The sequence below is a fragment of the Mustela lutreola genome, chromosome 3, assembly GCF_030435805.1.
Source record: "Mustela lutreola isolate mMusLut2 chromosome 3, mMusLut2.pri, whole genome shotgun sequence".
Classification (NCBI taxonomy): Eukaryota; Metazoa; Chordata; class Mammalia; order Carnivora; family Mustelidae; genus Mustela; species Mustela lutreola.
The window spans coordinates 142,304,959-142,325,542 of record NC_081292.1 but is presented as its reverse complement, the minus strand read 5'-3'; the positions used below and the strand labels follow the sequence as shown (position 1 = coordinate 142,325,542).

At 39.3% G+C, this 20,584-nt stretch overlaps 1 protein-coding gene across 5 annotated transcripts in view; it reads left to right on the top strand.

Moving 5' to 3' along the window:
- The window catches only part of MAP3K20 (mitogen-activated protein kinase kinase kinase 20), a 179,032-nt gene that overhangs the window by 68,643 nt on the left and 89,805 nt on the right, over positions 1-20,584 (top strand). For all 5 annotated transcript variants that reach the window (XM_059167018.1, XM_059167015.1, XM_059167016.1 and 2 more), the window contains one exon: positions 15,017-15,104. In XM_059167018.1, the coding sequence (XP_059023001.1) occupies positions 15,017-15,104 (88 nt within the window). The remainder of the gene's footprint in view (positions 1-15,016; positions 15,105-20,584) is intronic.

The window sequence follows — 20,584 nt, the reverse complement described above, 5'->3', positions numbered from 1 at the left end:
CCCAATGTATATTCTCCTTGTCTTCCTTAAGATTCATGGATTGTGGGGCGCCTGTGTGGCTCAGTTGGTTGAGCAACTGCCTTCAGCTCAGGTCATGATCCTGGACTTCCAGGATCGAGTCCCACATCGGGCTCCCAGCTCCTTGGGGAGTTTGCTTCTCCCTCTGACCTCCTCCTTTCTCATGCTCTCTCTCTCACTCATTCTCCCTCAAATAAATAAAGAAAATCTTAAAAAAAAAAAAATTCATGGATTGTTAGATGTGCTGCTGTAGCTCAAAGCTACATTCCCCAGGCTTTTCTGACCTAGGAGGGAAACCATTATGCACTTTCCTCCCTCCTGCTTCCTGGGATGTGGATATATAATGGTTTGGAACCCCAGGAATTGTATTGTGACCATTAGGTAACCTTGAAGGCAAGCTAGGGCTAAAGACGGTGGAAGAGTAGCCATATTGGACTTCCTACAACCTTCTTATTTTGAGACAATAGAAACTATTTTGTTTAAACTGCTGTTATTTTGGATCTTTTTCTTTCAGGAGAACTCAGTTGATTAGAAAGGAAAAGCTCAAAGGAATTAAGGGTAAGAGACCTCAGTGGATCAAATGAAGAGCAGTTTTAATGGGAGTAAGGATAAGAGGTTGAGGTCAGAGAGGGGTTTCTATGTTTGAGATGGGTGAGTAAGAAAAGAGTCTAAGGGATCGTGACAGATTGCTAAAGCAGAATGCTGTAGTTTCCTGGAGAAGAGAAAGTCTAGGAAATGTATTTGAATACACAGGTAACCAAGCAGTAACCCTTTAGTTAGACCAGTGTGTCTTTGAATTTTGATTTCATGGGCCACCAAGGATCTCTCTGTACACCAGGAATCTTAATGATTCGAATTTGAGATGCACATCAAAATATTATTTTATTGTATGGCTTTCTTGTTGAAATGATTTAAAACACGTAGTAAAGATTCTAGTTGTGGGGTTAAAAAAATTAAAAATAGGAAAATGGGAGAGAGAGCAAATGTAAAAAAAACAAAATGGAAGCAGGAATGAAGTTAATATGATAAGAACACACCCATGAGTTTTTCTCTATTTTTAGAAGTAGGCAACAGATTTGGGGAGAAGCTTTCCAGCAGTCAGCTTGAAAAATGTAACATGATAGGTTGTTACAGTAATCACAGGAGGGAGCAGTGGGATAAAATCAAGTCAGTTCAGGAAAATTAGACATATTTCTTTTACTAAGACTATTTTACTTGAATTCTAACTTTATATCATTGAGTTACATAATAACATCGAAAGTTTTCTTTTAGGTGGGAGCAGAATATCAAGACAGGTTTTAGGAGAACCACCATAAATAAGTTTACAATGTACCCCGACATTGGGGGGTTGACAGCTCTACCGAATGCCAGTTATCTGACTATGTTTTCGGAATGACTGTTGTCTTTGCATAGACATAGGTAGATAACCAAAAGATTTTTCAGACACGGCAAGAAAATTGGTAAGAATCAGAATGGTTAGGCTTAGGAGAAACTACCCTGGAAAGTAGACATTAGCCTTCAAGAGTTCTCTCGCTGTCTCCTACTGAGCACCAATACAGACTTGCATTTCAGTATGAGGATGAGTAAAAAGAAAGGTTGTTGTGGTTGCTGCTGATGATTATTAGTTATTGGAAGCTCTTTTCACTAAACCTTTATGGGAGAATGCTCTTTTGCCTTTAAGAGTGGAATTGCTTTAAGGTGGGGCTTGTCGTTGGGGGCAGTGAGAGAAAAGACTGGAAGACTTCAGATCCCTTCCATTCCTTAGTTTATGACTCCAGATTATTTTTACCATGATTTGTTAGGGTTTGGTACTTAAAAAAAAAAAAAAAAAAAAAATCCGTAGTCTGGCAGGTGTCACCCACATACCTTTGTCATTCGGTATTGTTTGAGTATGCTGACAGAACCCAGAAATACTGAGATCATTAATTTAGCTGAAGAATCCAGGTATTCAAGATACTGTCTAAGTGTCATCTACAAGATATTAAAGGACTTTTCAGACTATTTTAAAATTAAATTTGCCTGAATTCTTCTAAATGATTTTGCAGATTTCCATAATAAATGTGGCAAACATTTCTCTTATGGGATGTAAATAATCAAACTCTGTTGCACTGTAGAGTAATATTATAAAGCACTTAGCTAATCAGATTGTGAGAGTCGCTCAAAATTCCTAACCATGTAATTTTTGCATAGAGAGAGGGTACTTCATGCTGTGCAATTAACTGGTTTTATTAGCTATAAATTTGGTTGTTGCTAGCTGGCCTGACAGGCTGGTGCCTGTGGAGAATTGGATCTTGGTTTTTGACTTGAAACTGCACAGTCAAGTGTCAGGAAGGCATGGGAATTTGTAGTGGGGGCCGCCCCTGAGTCCCTAAGAGGAAGTCGATGAGGAATTGTTTCTCACACTTGTGTAACTACCTAAAGAGAGCTTCGGAATTTTCTAAGCCTGTTGTAATTTCTGGATGTTCTATAAACTAACATTCCATCCCATAATCAAATAAGGTTTATGCAGTAAAACGGGATGGTTTAGTGATTGTAAGCAGGACATCAGACTACCTACATTGAAAATCTGGCTTTGCCATTTATTGTGCCCTTGGGCAAGTTTTAAGATTTCTGTGTGCGGAGATGTCTTCCCCTGAGTAAGAGCAATAGTAGTAGATCCTAGGCTCAAGGTAGGCTGTGAGGGTTTGAAGTCTCAATCTATGTAATGTGCTTGGCCTGGCTCGTAGTAGGCACTCGCTAAATGGTAGTTGTTACTGTGGAGGGCTCTGCAGATTGGCATCTCTTTGTGAAAGGGCAGCTTCTAATAAAAAAAGGTTTAGATAAAAGGACTCATATTTTTATTGGGCTTTTTTTTTTTTTTGAGAGAGGGAAGCAGTACATAAAAAGAGGCAGAGGTAGGAAATCTAGACTCAAATTTTATTAGACTTCAACTCAGCTCCTAGAAAATGAACTTAACTCCAAGACCCAGATTTCTTTACTCTTGAACACGATAAAATAGCTAACTTACTTGTGAGGGTCCTATAAGACAAGTGTTTTGAAAATGTTAAAGTGCTATAATTAGGGAGAAACATGGAAATATTTTTATCTAAACATGGAAAGGCACATAGAGTAAAATAAATGAAGTTAATTAAAACAAGCAGATTATGGCAGTAGAATCCACTACTGGAAGAGATCTGAGTTTTCTCAGGAGCTTGACTTGAGTCTGAAGAATAGATTGATTATCAAGAAAGGGGAAAGCTGACAGAGAATGAAAGTAGCCTTGGTCAAACACCTGGCATTTACTGGGCACAGGGTAGGATTACTGCCCCCATCTTACAGATGAGGAGACTGAGGCCCAGACAGCTTAAATAACTTCCTCAGAGTCAGCACGTTTGTAAGCGGCAGAGACACCACTCATGCTCAGGTCTGTTTCACTGTAGAGGATGTCCTAACAGGCTACAGTCCGTTACCTCTGTTCAGTTTATCAAAGATTTATTGAGTATCCAATCTGTATAACGTACTATTAATAAGACATCAAGTTTTTTTTTTTTAAATTTTTATTTATTTGTGAGAGACAGAGCAAGTGAGGAAGAGAGCACAAGCAGGGGGAGCAGCAAGCAGAGGGAGAAGCAGACTCCCCGCCAAGCAGGGAGCCTGATGTGGGACAGGATCCCAGGACCCTGGGATCATGACCTGAGCCAAAGGCAGATACTTAACTGACTGAGCTACCCAGGCATCCCGAAGTCATCAGTTTTTTATAGAAATGGATAGAAATTTAAAGCATGAAGGAGTCTGAAAGATAATTCTGTCCAGTCGAGTCATTTTCTAGAAAGAGAACAAGGTCCACAGTGACCAGGAAGTTTTGGGGCCATCCATTTTGGAATTAGAATTTAAATTCCACCCCCCTGTCCCGTATTTGATTAAATTATATTGCTGTTCAGTCTTTTAAAAGCCTAATCCTTCATTAGTTCATACTTCAAGGCTTATTCAAGGGCTTTCTTTGGGATGGGGGAGTGGAGACTGTATGTAATTTTAGCACCAAATGATCTCAGTGACCAAGTTACATTACAGGAGTTGTTTTGTGAAAAGCAGTGTGCCTTTTTTTTTTTTTTTTTTTTTTTTTCTTTTTACCCCAGCTCATCAAATTAGGCAGGACTGTATGTAGACAGAAGAATGAAGAAGTGCACCATGCACAACTTTTGTCCCCCAAACGGAATGCAAGTTGTTTATAATGTGTTTGACTTTCTCATGCCATGACAGTGATACTCTCTTATGAACATGAAGAATGTTAGCCTTTCTGTGCTTTGGAACAATCTCTTAAAATCCCCATTCTTCAGTCTTCACTGTTCGTCTCATTCAGTTTTAGCTATCCTTCCGTCCTACCAGGTTAGCCTGCCCTGAGTCAGGGTTGTCCTTAACTAGAGAGCAGCCTGATTCCTGGAGGAGAGCCCAGGCTGCTGCCCCGAGTGGCTGCATGTGGAGTCTGCTGCAACCCACCAGGAAAGCCATTGAGCAACAGGCTTCCTGGCACTGGTGATGTCTGCAGTAAATCCCACGTGGCTCCTTCCTGGGTGTTGATGAGGAGTGAGCAAAATGATTGGCTTATTTTTTCTTAGTATCTCTTGCCATTTTCCTTCTAAAGAAAAGTCTTCATGATGTCAAACATCCTTAGGAATATGGGCTGTATAATATTACAGAGCCTGAATTCAGTTCATTTACCCTTCTTTATTTCCCTGAATACCTGAAGGACAGCATTTAAAAGAGAATCTACAGAACTGTGAGGGTTGCTGCTTGTCACATGACTTGTTATTGAATGGGTCTCATTAAACTTAAAGTGATTCGGGGAACATGACCTGTGTCTGACATTCTGGCAATTAAATATGGGATTGAAAATCATCCAAGCCTACCTTTATAAGTTGTTCTGGTGGCATAGAATTTTTTAGGAGCAGAGGGGCTGGTTTTCCAGCTTGCCATACATAATACGAAAACAAGCTTTTATTTTAGGAAAATGTTCTTAACCATGATACTCTTGGGGTAAAAATGCAATTAATTAAACAGTACTTTGGGGACACCTGGGTGTCTCAGTCAGTTTAGTGTTCGACTCTTTGATTTTGGCTCCAGTCATGATCTCGGGGTGGTGAGATCAAGCCCTGCATTGGGCTCTGTGATGATGAGTGTGGAGCATGGCTTGAGATTCTCCCTCTCCCTCTGCCCCTCCCTCTGCTTACTCTCAATAAATAGTATCTTTAAAAAAAAAAAAAAAAAACACAGGGGTGCCTGGGTGGCTCAGTGGGTTAAAGCCTCTGCCTTTGGCTCAGGTCATGATCCCAGGGTTCTGGGATCGAGCCTCACATCGGGCTCTCTGCTCAGCAGGGAGCCTGCTTCCTCCTCTCTCCCTGCCTGCCTCTCTGCCTACTTGTGATCCCTCTGTCTGTCAAATGAATAACTAAAATCTTAAAAAACAAAACAAAACAAAAACCACAGTATTTTCTTGGCATTGACCCTGGTTTTTGTGGTATGATGCATGTAAATCTTCTGATGACTGAAATAGCACTCTGGCTTGGTTATCTGTATCATCAGAGGCTGCAGCAGAAGGCCAGTTCTGAGAAAGCTAGGGGTTGACTTTAAGACTTGTAAATACTGTTGTAGGGCTTTTTAATCAAGAATTTCCCTTTGTCCCCTACCTTCTGCTGCTAAGTACAATAGTTCTGAGCTCTGTGGTGATAAAGAGAAGAGGTATGCTATACTGAGACCAGTAGCCGTGTCTTTTCGAACAGTCCTGTTGATAAGAGACCTGGTTGAATTGCTGTGGACTTTTAGGATGACTGACCTGTGCTGGCTCCTTTAACAGAAAACTAAAGGCAGGGGGACTTATGAACAACAAACATTAGTTTTCAGAGTTGTGGAGGCTGGGGGGTCTGAGGTCCAGGCATTAGCAGCTTCTGTGTCTGGTGCGAGCCTGCTTCCTGGTTCCTAGACGGCCGTCTCCTTGCCGTGTCCACAGCTAGTGGAAGAGGTGAGGGAACTCTGGGGTCTCTTTCTGTAAGGGCACCGTCTCATTCCTGAGGGCTCTACTCTTATAACCTGATCATCTCCCAAAGGGTCCCCCTTCAGATATCGTGACCCTGGGAGTTAGATTTCAGCATCTGAATTTTGGGGGGCATACAAACATCACTGTACAGCAGGGAGCATCTGCCTCGGGGTTCAGGGAGAACAGTAGGTATGAAAAGTGTGTGGACTTGACAAAAGGCTACCTTATCTTCAGAGGTGATTTTGGAAACAGAGTTGAGCCTTCTGCCCCAAGCACAGTCAGAACTCTATAAACTTTTGACTCCCCCAGACCTTAACTACTGATAGCCTACTGTTGACTGAAAGCCTTACAGATAATGTAAACAGTTGATTAACACATATTTTGTATGTTACATGGATTACATACCATATTCTTGTAATAAAGTAAGCTAGAGAAAAGAAAATGTTATTAGGAAAAATCATAAAGCAGAGAAAATACATTTAGAGTACTGTAATGTGTTTGTTTAAAAAATCCACCTATAATTGGACCCACATAGTTCAAATCTGGTCAGCTTTATATGGTTAGACGTATCGGGTAGAAAATTGGAAATGGAACGTTGAAGATTCAGCAGGTTCTGCATTGTGAATCTGAAAGTGTGCAATGTCAAAGCAAGGGCATGCTTAGAGAATAGCAAAGCAGGAAAGGACTCTCAAGAAATTGTGCTCCTGTGATTGCCTTGGACTGCAGAGGCAAAGTTCAAGTCTTCATTCTGAAAGTTGAAATCAGCAATGAGCCAGTGAGCATACATTTCGGCTGGGGCTTCTACTGTGGTTATGTAATTGATTGACGGTCCTTCTTAGGAAATACCAGCCTTAGAAGCAACCCTTACGTGAAAGAACAGAATGCGTCCTGAAGCCAGTCTGCACCCTCTGGCATTTTACTCTTCTCACTTTGCTGTTCAGAGCAAACATTTACTAACATGGACTCTGTGTAGCAGTTATTTAAACAGACTAAATGTCATTATCATCAAATGCCATATGTTCATTCTGCGGATGAGATTGACTGCTTCCTATGTATAAAGGATTTGACCTTTCTCCCTCATGCAGTATTGTACTAGGCATTTTACAAGATGAGCAGCGTAGGAAAGGCTTCTCTAAAGGGCAGCAAGCCGCAGAAGCAAATATAAGAAGGGAGACGAGATCATTTAATAAAACTGCAGATACTGAGTAGGTTGAAATCAATCTAGATGTCAGTTCGCAGCGCCCACATCTGTGGTCTTGTGGCCTCTCAGGACCTGTGGCCTTCTTCAAGAATAACTTAGGTGAACATGAATTTGCTCCAGACCCAGGTCAGGAGAAACTCACAGCTCAGAGCTTAACTTAACTAGTTTTTATATACCTAGGGTAGTTCTGGGAAGGTGAGGAAAGAGTGTTATTTCTTCCTGATCAAATCCAAGAGAAAAATCAGAATTTCCATGCAAATAAATATCTTTGTATTTATCTTTGTATTTTCCAGTCATATATATTGCATTCATGTATTGCTTTTTTTGATGAAAAAATTATATAGGTTTAGGGGCATCTGGGTGGCTTTGTCGGTTAAGCGCTGCCTTTGGCTTACATCATGATCTCAGGGTCTTGAGATTCAGCCCTGTGGGGCTTCCTGTTTCTCCCTCTCCCTCTGCTCCATTCCTCTGCTCGAGTATGCTCCTGCTCTCTCTCAAATAAATCTTGAAAAAAAAATTATAAAAATCTATAAGGTTTATTGTAGAGAATTTTAGAAATACATAAAAATTTAAAATCATTTATGATTCTTTCTGCTACCTAGAGATGACCATAATTAATACTTTGTCTTTTTTTTTTTTTTAAGATTTATTTATTTATTTGACAGGCAGAGATCACAAGTAGGCAGAAAGAGACGGGGAAGCAGGCTCCCCTCTGAGCACAGAGCCTGATGCGGGGCTCGATCCCAGGACCCTGAGACCATGACCTGAGCTGAAGGCAGAGACTTAACCCACTGAGCCACCCAGGCGCCTCTAATATTTTATTTTTTCTTAGCCTCTCTTACATATATAATTTCTTTTTTAAAAAAACATGGGATTGGGCACCTGGGTGGCTCAGTGGGTTAAGCTTCTGCCCTCGGTTTAGGTCATGGTCTCAGTGTTCTGGGATCAAACCCCACATCGGGCTTTCTGCTCAGCGGGGAGCCTGCTTCCCCCTCTCTGTGCCTGCCTCTCTGTCTACTTGTGATATCTCTCTCTCTGTCAAGAAAATAAATGAAATCTTTAAAAAAACAAAAACATGGGGTCATCTCCTGTCTTCTTAAACTTTGAGAGAATATACTGATCTTGGATCATATTTGTATTTTGGAGACAGAGCTCTTTGGAGAAAGCCTTTGACCTTGGATGCACAATGTGAAAGACACTACTTCCTTTGAATGGTCGAATGAGCCACTTCTTTTTTTTATTATCATACTCTGATAGAATCAGAGAATCTTGGATTGGTCAGGACCTCAGAAATCAGGGTCCCTGGAATGTTTTAAATGTCATTTAAAGAGGGCAAGAAGGAGCAGTTGACACTTGTGGACAGTAGACGTGTACCTTGGATTTTATTATACCTACTGTCTTTGTTGTCAGTATCATATCACAGGCAGGAGGATACAATCCTGCTGTTACATGGAGGATAATAGCTGTTGACAGCTTGGGAGAAAAACCTGTTCCTAAGAGAAGATGTAAATAGAGCCTGCTAATGACATGGGTCTTCAGAGATGATTTCTTCTGCTAGTGTTGTCTGTAGATCAATAGAGTGCTGTCAGTATCTTTAGTTTCTTTCAAAAAGGAAGTAAACTCACTTTTTATTAACTGTTTATCACAGGGCACTTGAGTTGTCTCAGTGGGTTAAGTGTCCAACTCTTAATCTAAGCTCAGGTCTTGATCTCAGGGTCGGGAGTTCAAGCCCCATGTTGGGCTCCATGCTGGTCATGAAGCCTTCTTACAAAAATATACATATATATATTTATCAAAAAAATACATATAGAGGCTATGTCAATGGAATGTAGAAAGTTTAAAAGAAGCCATAGAAACAGAATCTTTAAGGATTTTATGGTAGCTCTCCAATAGGAAACATTTAAATTTGGGTTTAGGTTGAAAAACTTCTAGTTATATAATAAGTCATGGAGATGAAATATACAGCATGGTGACTACAGTTAATAATACTGTAGTATATAGCCGAAAGTTGCTAAGGCAGTAGGTCTTAAAAGTTCTCATCACAAGAAAAAAGAACTTGTCACTGTGTGTGGTGATGGATGTTAACGACTTACCGGGGTGATTAGTTTGCAGTATATATAAATACTGAATCATCATGTTTTACATCAGAAAATAATACAATGTTGTCAATTACATCTAAATGTTTTTCAAAAAGGCAATCTTGCCAAAATAGAAGATAAGTTTTGAATTGAAGGAAAGGGGTTGCTCTGAAGATACTAATTGATTTAAAATCTTCTTTTAAGACTGTTTAAGACCTTTAAGACTTTAAAGGAAACAGATTAAAACTTAAATTTCTTTAAATTTATTTAAATTATGATATTCCATTAAATTTCCTTTAATTTAAATTATAATATTTAACCTAATCTCTCTGATTCGTCTGTTTGGAATCTGTATGCTGGATGACTTCTGAAAACAACAAACTGATCTAACGGCTCATCGGTCCATATATACATGTAGAAAGGCCAGATAGAATAAAGCTAACAAAATACCTCCTCCCGCCTGGATCTGTTCGCTGAAATGCTTGTAAGCCTTCCCATAAAGGAAGAAGAAAAGGAGGAGGAAGGCAGGGGAGGGAGAGAAGAAGAAACCAGCCAAGCTGGAAACAGTAGGAGCAGTCACATACCTAACTGTAAACACAGTTTCTGTGTAGACATTTTTGTGCTCTGATAAAGACATTTTTGTGAATAGACTGTAGTTATCTCTCTTCTATATCAGATTGGGACTTTTTATGGAGAGTCCTTGAGCCAGAGTTAAAATTGTTGTTGTCTGCCATAGACTTTCCTTGCTTCCTTAAATCATGATCTGAAAAAGTACTTATTGACCCATGGATATTTAGACCTTGAGTTCTGTAACTTTGAGAGGATTATGTATGTATGTGTGTATGTATGTATGTATGTATATAAATATATGTAGAGAGAATATGATCATCTCTACAGAAGTCTAGAATAGCATTTTTATTTTTTTGAGAGCTCTATTTTTAAAATGTTATTTAAATTCAATTAATTAACATGTAGTGTGTTATTAATTTGAGAGGTAGAGTTCAGTGATTCATCATTGCATAAAACACCCAGTGCTCATTACATCACGTGCCCTCCTTGATGCCCATCGCCCAGTCACCCCATCCTTCCACCCCCTCTCCACCAGCAACCCCTTTTGCTTCCTGTGGATAAGGGTCTCTTCTGCTTTGTCTCCCTCTCTGATTTTGTCTTGTTTTATTTTTCTCTCCCTTTCTTCATGCTCCTCTGTTTTGTTTTTTAAATTTTAAATTCCACATATGAGTGAAATCATATGATAATTGTCTTTCTCTGATTGACTTATTAGTACCCTCTAATTCCATCCATGTCATTGCAAATGGCAAGATTTCTTTTTTTGATGGCTGCATAGTATTCCATTGTGCTGTAGGTACAGCTAGTTAGATAGATAGATAGCCACACATCACATCTTTATCCATTCATCCATCAATGGGCATCTGGGCTCTTTCCATAGTTTGGCTGTTGTGGACATTGCTGCTGTGAACATTGGGGTGCATGTGTCCCTTCAGATTACTACATTTGTATGTTTGGGGTAAATACTCAGCAGTGAGTCATAGGGTAGCTCTAGTTTTAACTTTTTAAGGAACCTCCATATTGTTTTTCAGAGCAGCTACACCAGCTTGCATTCCCACGGGAAATGTAAGAGGGTTCCCCTTTCTCCACAGCCTTGCCAACATGTGTCATTTCCTGACTTATTAATTTTAGCCATTCTGATTGTATTTTTTTAAAGATTTTTTATTATTTATTTGACAGACAGAGATCACAAGGAGGCAGAGAGGCGGGCAGGGATAGCGGAGGGGTGCGGTGGGGAGCAGTCTCCCCGCCTAGCAGAGAGCCCAATGTGGAACTCGATCCCAGGATCCTGGGACCATGACCTGAGCCGAAGGCAGAGGCTTTAACCCACTGAGCCACCCAAGTGCCCCTCTGACTGTATGTTTTAAACATTTTTTTGGGGTGGCAAAATATATATAGCATGAAAGTTGCCATTTTAACCATATTTAAGTGTACAGTTTGGTGGCATTAATTGCATTCACAGTGTTGGACAACCATCACTATGACCTATTTCCAAATTTTTTCATCACCCCAAACAAACTCTGCACATTAAGCGGCAGCTCCCCATTCCATCCTCCCCTAGCACTGGTGTAACCTCTAATCTGCATTCTTTATCTCTGAATTTGACAATTCAAGATATGTTATAAAAGAAGGGTCATGCAGTATTTGTCATTTTGTGCCTGGCTTATTCACTTAGCACAATGTTTTCAAGGTTCATCTGTATTGTAACATGTATCAGAACTTAATCCCTTTTTATAGCTAAATTAATATTCCATTGTATTCATATATCACATTTTGTTTATCTGCCCATCAGTTGATAACACTCGGATTGCTTCTACGTTTTGGTTATTGGGGATAATGCTGCAGTGGGCACTGGCCTACACGTCTCTGTTTGTGTTCCTAGAGTGGCGTTTTGCAAACTGAGAAATATATAGATTCTTTATATAGAAATATTAAGTTATCTATATTCCTGATGTTGATTAAAATTATTATTTCATTGTAACTTAAGTATATACAATATAAAATGAAGAACTACTTATGCTTTTTTTTTTTTTTTAAGATTTTATTTTTAAGTAATCTCTATACCCAACATGGGACACAAACTCACAACCCCGAGATCAAGAGTCCCATGCTCTGGTGATTGAGCCAACCAGCCTCCCCGGAACTCCTTATGCTTATAGCTCCTGTAAAATCAAAACCAGATTTTCAGTTAAGTAAAAATAAAAGCATAAAGACAAAATAACTAAAATGAACAATTTTCATCAAATTACATTTACTGAAAATCACTTTTGTTGATATCAATAGTGTAAAAAATTACTTTTTTCTTTTGGCACAACGGACCGGACCGTTATAGTTAGCCTTCATCACTAGTATGTTTCCTTATGTGAACTTTTTAAACCACTAATCCATTATTTTGATGGGCAGTCTGTTTGCTAGAGTATTCCAAAATATAAATCTGGAAAACAACAATTTAAAGAAAAGCTTTTTGTTACTGTAACAGTTGCATTAACGAACTGTTGGCAAGCAGGTGCTTGTAAAGGCAAATCCACAGAACAGACCCACTTGCTGTCAGGTGCTGATTGCTACAGCATAGATTTTAGTCACTTGTGCAATCCCACAGTTACTTCTGTTGAAGCTTGCTAGAGTAGGTAACATCATGATATTACTTGATCTTCCTTTATTGGAAATACCACTTACTTATTTAGCCTCTCTCTGATTATTATAAGACCATTTCTACGGAACTAGTACAGCACTCTATAAAGTCTTATGTTGTTTTTATGTTAAATCAAATTCTTAGTTTCTTAAATTAGAACTGAAAGTCTTACTCTGTGAAATTGTCTTTTACTTACAAGTTATACCACAAAAATTTAGTTTTTCATAACTGTAAAAAAATTTTAAATGAGCATAACAATGGGACACAAAATAATGGTTGTTATTTTAACATCTGCATATGTTTACCAGTACTTGAAAGATAAATTCTGTCTCTCCAAGGCATTACTTGGCAATATCTTAAATGTAAACATGAAAATTAGTTGGAACAATGAAAATCCCATGTGGTGCTGAATTATAAAATGGCCATCCGAAGATTTAGAAATTCTCTCTCTCTTTTTTTAAGTTCTACACCCAACGTAGGCTCGAAATTACAACCTGATATCAAGTGTAACATGCTCTATTGACTGAGCCAGCGATTTTTAATGGTCACAGAATTTAGATACCCCAAAGAATTCACCAGAACATAGCATGGGATAACATTCCCCTGTTTTGATAAACACTGGTCCAAACATTAGAGCTTGATTTGCATTAAATTCTAATGCTTTACTGACAAGGAGTTGAGTCGTGTTAAAAATAGGGGGGCTTTGTTTTCCAAATTTCACATCATATGAACTTTTTTTTTTTTTATTTTATTGTTAGAGGGACGGGGAGAGAGAGAGCACAAGAGGGGTGAGAGGCAGAGGGAGAAGCAGACTCCTCGCCAAACAGGGAACCCTACTCGGGACTCGATCCCAGGACCCCAGGATCATGACCCAAGCTGAAGGCAGATATATGCTTCACCGACTGAGCCACCCAGGTGGCCCTCACGCGAACTCTGTCTTAAGAATAAAGTTCATTTATTATTTCTTAATAAGAATAGACTTGCCATGGGGCGCCTGGGTGGCTCAGTGGGTTAAGCCTCTACCTTCGGCTCAGGTCATGATCCCAGGGGCCTGGGATCGAGTCCCGCATAGGGCTCTCTGCTCAGCAGGGAGCCTGCTTCTCATCTCTCTCTCTGTCTGTCTCTCTGCCTATTTGTGATCTCTCTCTCTCTGTCAAATAAATAAAATCTTTAAAAAAAAAAAAAGAATAGACTTGCCATATGGATGAATAATTGTCTTGCTCAATTAATGTATTTTCTTTCTGCTTGGAAAGCTAAACTATGGGGAAAAGGTTGTTTGAGGAACACAAAACCTCTGTACACAGTAGGCACTCAGAGAGTGTGAGAGGGGTGTTTTGATCGCTCCCTTCAGCACCTATGTCATTAAAAGGAAAACATAGGCAAAGAAACCTTGGATAAATATCTCATCCAGTCAATAATTTGCCTTTTTCTTGATTCCATATTGACCCCATGCCAACACTTAAACTTCTGTTTTGTACCTAGTTGTACCACCTTAAAAACAAGTTTGGAGTGTTTTAAAGAAATCTCAATTCTTATCCTGTGACAAAAAATTTGTAACAAATAATACTGATTTACACTGTCACCTTTCTAACAAAGCCCTGTTCATTCTTCTTTAATTGCTTACCTGGAACGGGGAATTATTAACCTCCTATTTACTTCCGGCCAATAACATGCTTTTCATTTAAAAATATTGAATTTTTTTGTACCTAAGTGATTTTGTATCTAATTGTATTTATAATTCTTGATTCATCTGTATTTTGTCTCCATAAAGGTAATAAGTACATGTGATTTCGTTAACTTAGAGAATGCCCTTCTTATAGACATTAGCAGATATACATTGCAGTATCTCTGTTTTTTCATTTAAAAAATTAAATTTATTATTTTTTTATGATGTCACTCTGCAGTAGAGTATTCTGGTATTTAATTCATTTCAGATGTAAAGTAGGACTTCCCTACTTGCCAGGTCACCACTGAAGGTCAGGAACCCACCCTTACATCCTTTTCAGGACTTTGCTCTATATAGTATAAGAGCAAAAATATATTTTGAATAATTAGATAAATAATATCAATGGGTATTACCTGAACCTGTTTTAGCAATAGTTCAGAAATCCTCCGTTAATTTGGTGATGACTCTTCATCCAACCAGTAGAAGTTCGGTCTCCTACAAGAGACAGGATGCAGAATGTAAAAACACATTCATCTGTTAGGAAGAGCGCTTTTCTTTAAACAGATAGGACCTCTCACCTTGCCGCCACCCTCTTCACTACCTGTCATGCTGGCTTGCCCGGACGCACCCCTGCTTCTGCCCCTTCAACCCCATTTCTTAAATGTAGGAAAGTTTCAATCGAAATTCTCAAACTTTTAAGAAGGCTGCGAAACACAGAGTTCTATCAGCAGTACATACTTGTTGAGCACGTATCTATCTTCGTAAATGTATGTAAAAGGAAATTGAATGGGCAACCTATTTTAGGAGACTTTCATCTGTAACTTTGTATTTGATTTTTGTGCAGGCAGAAATACTCAGTGTCCTCAGTCACAGAAACATCATCCAGTTTTATGGAGTAATTCTCGAACCTCCCAACTATGGGATCGTCACAGGTAGGCACGCATCATTTGACTTCTTTCTTTCCCCAGTTACCTAGCTTTTGATTCCTTAATATGCTAAAACGCTTAATATGAGGTTCAGTCATGAATTGTGCGCTACTGTCAGATGTCACTTTTGTTGCTATAAAGCATTAATAAAACTGATTATATCAATATAATTAAGAATGGTGCTTCCACTTCTACCCATGTTTAATTGTGCTAATTATATCTGCGTAAATGCTATTTAAATGCACTCGCAGCTGCAATACCAATATTTAAAGGTGCCGTTTAACTAAAATTTCATTTAATTAGCTGAAATGAGCGATGTTTTTTGTAACTCTGTGACCTTTTACAAATTAAGATTTCTTGAGCTGTTCATGTTGTAATTCTTTGCAAGGTATTTTAATCCCATTAGAGCGTTCTTTCTTCAAGGTCTCTGACGTGAGAACAGTATTTTTCAGGTTTGGTCATCTGGGTTGGTAATGACCTTGATCTAAATTACCACATTTGGAACAGCGGTTTTATAACTGATGGGAATACCCTTTCCAAAGAGGAGCACACAGAAAATTTTGCCATATAAAAATAAAGACAGACACATCTTTTTAATACTTTGTACTCGTATTTATACAATCCAATGAGCAGCTTTAGGTTCATAATAAGTATCACGTTCAATTCATAGTAAGTAACTTTGGTCAGGTTCTTTAGTCTGGCTGTTCTTTGATTAAAGCAAAACCAACCAGAAAACCTTCAAAGATTAACCCCCTCTTCTTCTGCTGTCGTGTTAACTATTTGGATTGTCTTTACAGAGAATAACAACAAAACGTCGTCCATAAAGAGCTGTGAGTTAGGTACTCTTTATAAATGATCTCTTCTGATACTTACAATGACTCCATGAGATAGGTAAAATAATTTCTATGAATAATTTTTATAAATAAGAAACTAAAACTCTAACTTAAGGACCTTTCCCAAGGTCATCCAGCTAGCGGTTGAACCGTTGGTAAAAATTTCTCAGGTTGATCTTACACAGAAGCTTCTTGTCTAGTTTTAGACGGGGCTAGTTTTAGAAGGCTGGGTACACTGGTTCTTACCCGCCTAGGGACATGGTTGCTGTTACTTCCACCTTCGAGCAGCGAGCAGTTTAACATGCTTTTATTCTGATAAACAGCATTTTTACCTAAATTCTTAAGTGGAGGGAATTTTATCCCCATTTAGCTATGTTTAGATCTATGCCTTAAAACGGGGTAATGCGGCAGCTTTCAGTCTGGAGCCTGTATATTTCCCGTTAACCTGGATATCTAAGAATGGGTTATATTCTTAGTGTGTAAACCACATTTAATCTTTTAAGTCCTATTTCTGATTTAAAATTTAATTCTGTCCCTGACCCACTTGCCATATTGCTTCGCCTTTCCTAGTCCATTGTATTTACTTTTAACTAGTTAGGTTTACCTTAAAAATCTGAATCCAGTTTTCTTTCTTTTTCTTTTAAGATTTTATTTATTTATTAGAGAGCACCAGTAGGGGGAGGAGCAGAGAGAGAGGGAGAAGCAGACTCTCCCCTGAGCTGGGAGCCCGGAAAAGGGGTCTCAATCTGAGGACCCTGAGATCACGACCTGAGTCCAAGGCAGACGCTTAATGGACTGAGCCCCCCGCCCAGGCGCCCCTGAATTGAGTTTTCTGATCCTTGTTTGTGGCTTAAGTTACTATTTAGTAGATGAAAGTGTGGTGCTCCAAAGAGATTAGAAACTGGGGTTCTGGTCTTGTACTTTTAGCCTAAATTAAACCCTTTGAGTGAAAGACTTTAGCTTTAATGAACTCCGTGGACTATTCAGGAAGTCTTGTAGTTTCTAGAGGTAAGGCTGAGGAGTAGAAAAAGGAACTGAAGTCATGGTATGAATTCCTTTTTCCAAGAGTTTTTTCTGAGTCCCGGGAGGTTGTGAGGGACACTCACTGTTAGCCAGCATACTCAACCCAGTTCTTCTTATTCTAAAGATGAAGAAAGCATCCAAGGACTTGGGTGAGAAAGTTTGATTTCACTTAGTTATTTTATGGACTAGCCAGTCCTTTGTTTCATGCATCTTTACCTTCCCCAAATCTTTGGTTATAATTGATTAGTTCTTTTTAGATCTATAACTGTTTCCCTATAGAGCCAAGAATAAGCAACTGTTAACATTAAACATTTCTTTTTTTCTTTTTTTTAAGATTTTATTTATTTATTTGACAGAGATCACAAGTAGGCAGAGAGGCAGGCAGAGGGGGAGAGGGGAAGCACGCTCTCTGCTGAGCAGAGAGCCCAATGGGGGGCTTGATCCCGGGGCTCAATCCCAGGACCCTGAGACCATGATCTGAGCCCAAGGCAGAGGCTTAACCCGCTGAGCCACCCAGATGCCCCAACATTAAACATTCCTTTAAAACCACACAAGTTTCACAATTGTCAGGAAATAGTAAATTATTTATTCATAGCTCTCTTATTGACCTGTGAGGTTGATTATTAAAGATACTTCTTAGCCAAGTTTTGGTGTTTTAAAATGTATTATTTTGATAAGGTTAATTTTGTTTCTGGAGATAATAATTTTAATTGTATGTTTACAAGTATCTACCAAAGAAATATCTGAGCTTTTCAGACCACTTCCTGCAGCTTAAAGATCCAGCCATGTTCTGGGCATACATGCAAACTGAGCCTAGTCTGGGAGCTCACGTGGGCTCAGGATGACAGTACTTCTTCTGCCTCTTGAAATGGACACAAATAGGTCTAATATGGGGATGTTAAGGGAGAAAAGAGAGACAAACAGGCAGAGAGACCTTGATCACTCAGCTTAGCCAGCTCCCCCTCTTTTGAACTCTGTCATCTTCCTCAGATTTTGGGGTTCTGTGAGGGGCAACTTGAATGACTTGAATCCATTCCACTTGAGTTTGTTCCTAGGAAAGGTTGTTGCAGGAAGAAGCTATTGGTGCTCAGATGGGGGACTTGGAGGAAAATTTATCAATCAGAATAGAATGTCCCTGGGAATTGGGAGATGTGTCTTGTCCTGATTCTGCCAAAGCTGCATAGATGGGTCTGATGATCTGTGTCTTCATTTTCTCCTATGTGAATGAAGTGACAAGAGTAGATGATTCCAGGGTGGGAATGTGTATGTGTGTGTGCGCCCCTGTGTGCGCATGTGTGCCAAAACTTTCCATCACAGACTTAGAAAACCTGCTTATAGGGGAACCTAGGGAGGAGTCCAAGAGGGAGCTGCCACTTGGTTTCCCTTGGAGGGGAAGTGAGCATCTTTCCCCTAGATCTACAAAGAAATGGAGTGACCAGAACCTCAGACTCCAAAGTCAAAAGAAACAATTCAATAATGGATCAAGTTTTCTTTCGTCTTTGGAAACCTCTTAATTCTGTACTGCTCCCATTCTTTTATCTTTTTTTTCTTTTTCTTTTTCTTCTTTTTTTTTTTTTAACAAGTATTTTCACAGATACTTGATGGCTGGGAGTGTAATGGTAATTATTCCTGGGAGGGAAGGTGCTATACACTGGGTCACATGGTTCTTTTGGAGTCAGTTTGGAGAGGAATACTGCAGAAAGTACCTGGAGGCAGACTGGGTCCCAGGACTCCAGAGGAAGGTGGCTGAAGGTCTCAGGACCTGGGAAATTACATCTTTGTGCTCTACGGCTGCTGTCACCTCTTAAACTTGTTACTAATTCCACATGACCTCTTACCACTACTCTCAGAAAGGATACTAGTTCTATGCGATTCTTTGACAGACCTAAATCCTCATTAAAACTCAAGCATGGAGGGGCCCCTGGGTGGCTCAGTGGGTTAAACCTCTGCCTTTGGCTTGGGTCATGATCCCAGGGTCCTGGGATCGAGCCCCACATCGGGCTCTCTGCTTGGCGGGGAGCCTGCTTCTCCTTCTCTCTCTGCCTGCTGCTCTACTTGTGATCTCTCTCTCTCTCTCTCTGTCAAATAAATAAATAAAATCTTTAAAAAAAAACCTCAAGCATGGAGAACATTAATTTTTAAGCGCCTGATTTCATTTCCTTGAACTCAGTCTTGATGTATTTCAGTCACAGACACATCTAATTTGCATGTTTTGATGTTGTGTTGATCTTATTAGCCAATTAGAAATAAGTGTCACGTTTTGTTAAAACAAATTCCAGATATTTACTTAAATTCATTTGTACTATTAGTTATAATCTAAATTAAGTTTACTTGGTAATATTATAAAGAGATTTTTGTGATAATGGCGTTTGTTTCAATAAGATTGTGACTATATGTTTACATTTTTCTTTTTTCTTTTCTTTTTTAATGTTTACATTTTTCTTTTTTTTTTTTTTAAAGATTTTATTTAGTTATTTGACAGAGGGAGATCACAAGTAGACAGAGAGGCAGGCAGAGAGAGAGAGAGGGAAGCAGGCTCCCTGCTGAGCAGAGAGCCCGATGTGGGACTCGATCCCAGGACCCTGAGATCATGACCTGAGCTGAAGGCAGCGGCTTAACCCACTGAGCCACCCAGGCGTCCCTAATGTTTACATTTTTCAAAGCCAGCTATGGTTGCCATAAAACTAAAAAGGAAAAATTAACTTAGAAATCAAAAGGAAATGTTTCCTTAATATGGTTCTTAATGACCCTTTTTAAAATGAATTAAAACAAATGTTTTATTCCAAAGTCCAATAAACTGTTCTAGGGGGAAGTGAAGTGGTTTTTAAAGCATGTATCATGTGTGCATAAGGTGGGTCCTTAATTTGCCATGAGAAGACAAAAAGGATGAAATAATTATATGCCTTTTTAAAATGGTTTACCTACCAACATATTTAAAGATCATGTTTTACATGAAATAGTATACTCGTAGTGCCTTTCTTGCACCCTCACATTCGTGAAGCAATTTCGTTTCATAATGTATCTTCAACATCCATGTTTTTTTCATTATCTGAACCCATTTTTAAATTATCTTAACATGGTTTTCAAAGTACATCTTCAATGGGAAAACACCGCGCTGTGTGTCTCCTCCACTCTCAGTACTGTACTTCATTCACTTCAGGCACTTCTGGTCACCAAGTGTGTGATAGTTTTCCCACACCAAGTGAGTCTGTGAGACCATCTGGGTGCTCTGCAGTTTATTTCACTTCTAACATGATCTACCTGGAGATAGAGTCAGATACCACAGGTTAGGGTTCAGTCCTGCAAGAGTTCCCCTCCCCTCAGCAGATGCCAGTTTCAAGTTCAGGTTGTCACCCATACTTTTGACTACTGGCTATAAATAGGAGGTTCCCACATTCCCTCTTTGGAGGATGCCCATAGAACTCCAGGAAACAGCTTACTTACTAGATTACTGGTTTATTGCAAAGGATATATGAAAAGTTATCAGATGAAGAGATACATAGGATGAAGTCCAGAAGAGTCCTGAGCACAGGGTTTTCTGTTCCTTTGGAGTTTGGGGTACGCCCTCCCAGCATGTGGATGTTCTTCTCCACCAATCTTGAAGTTCTCTGAATCCCATCCTTTTGGATT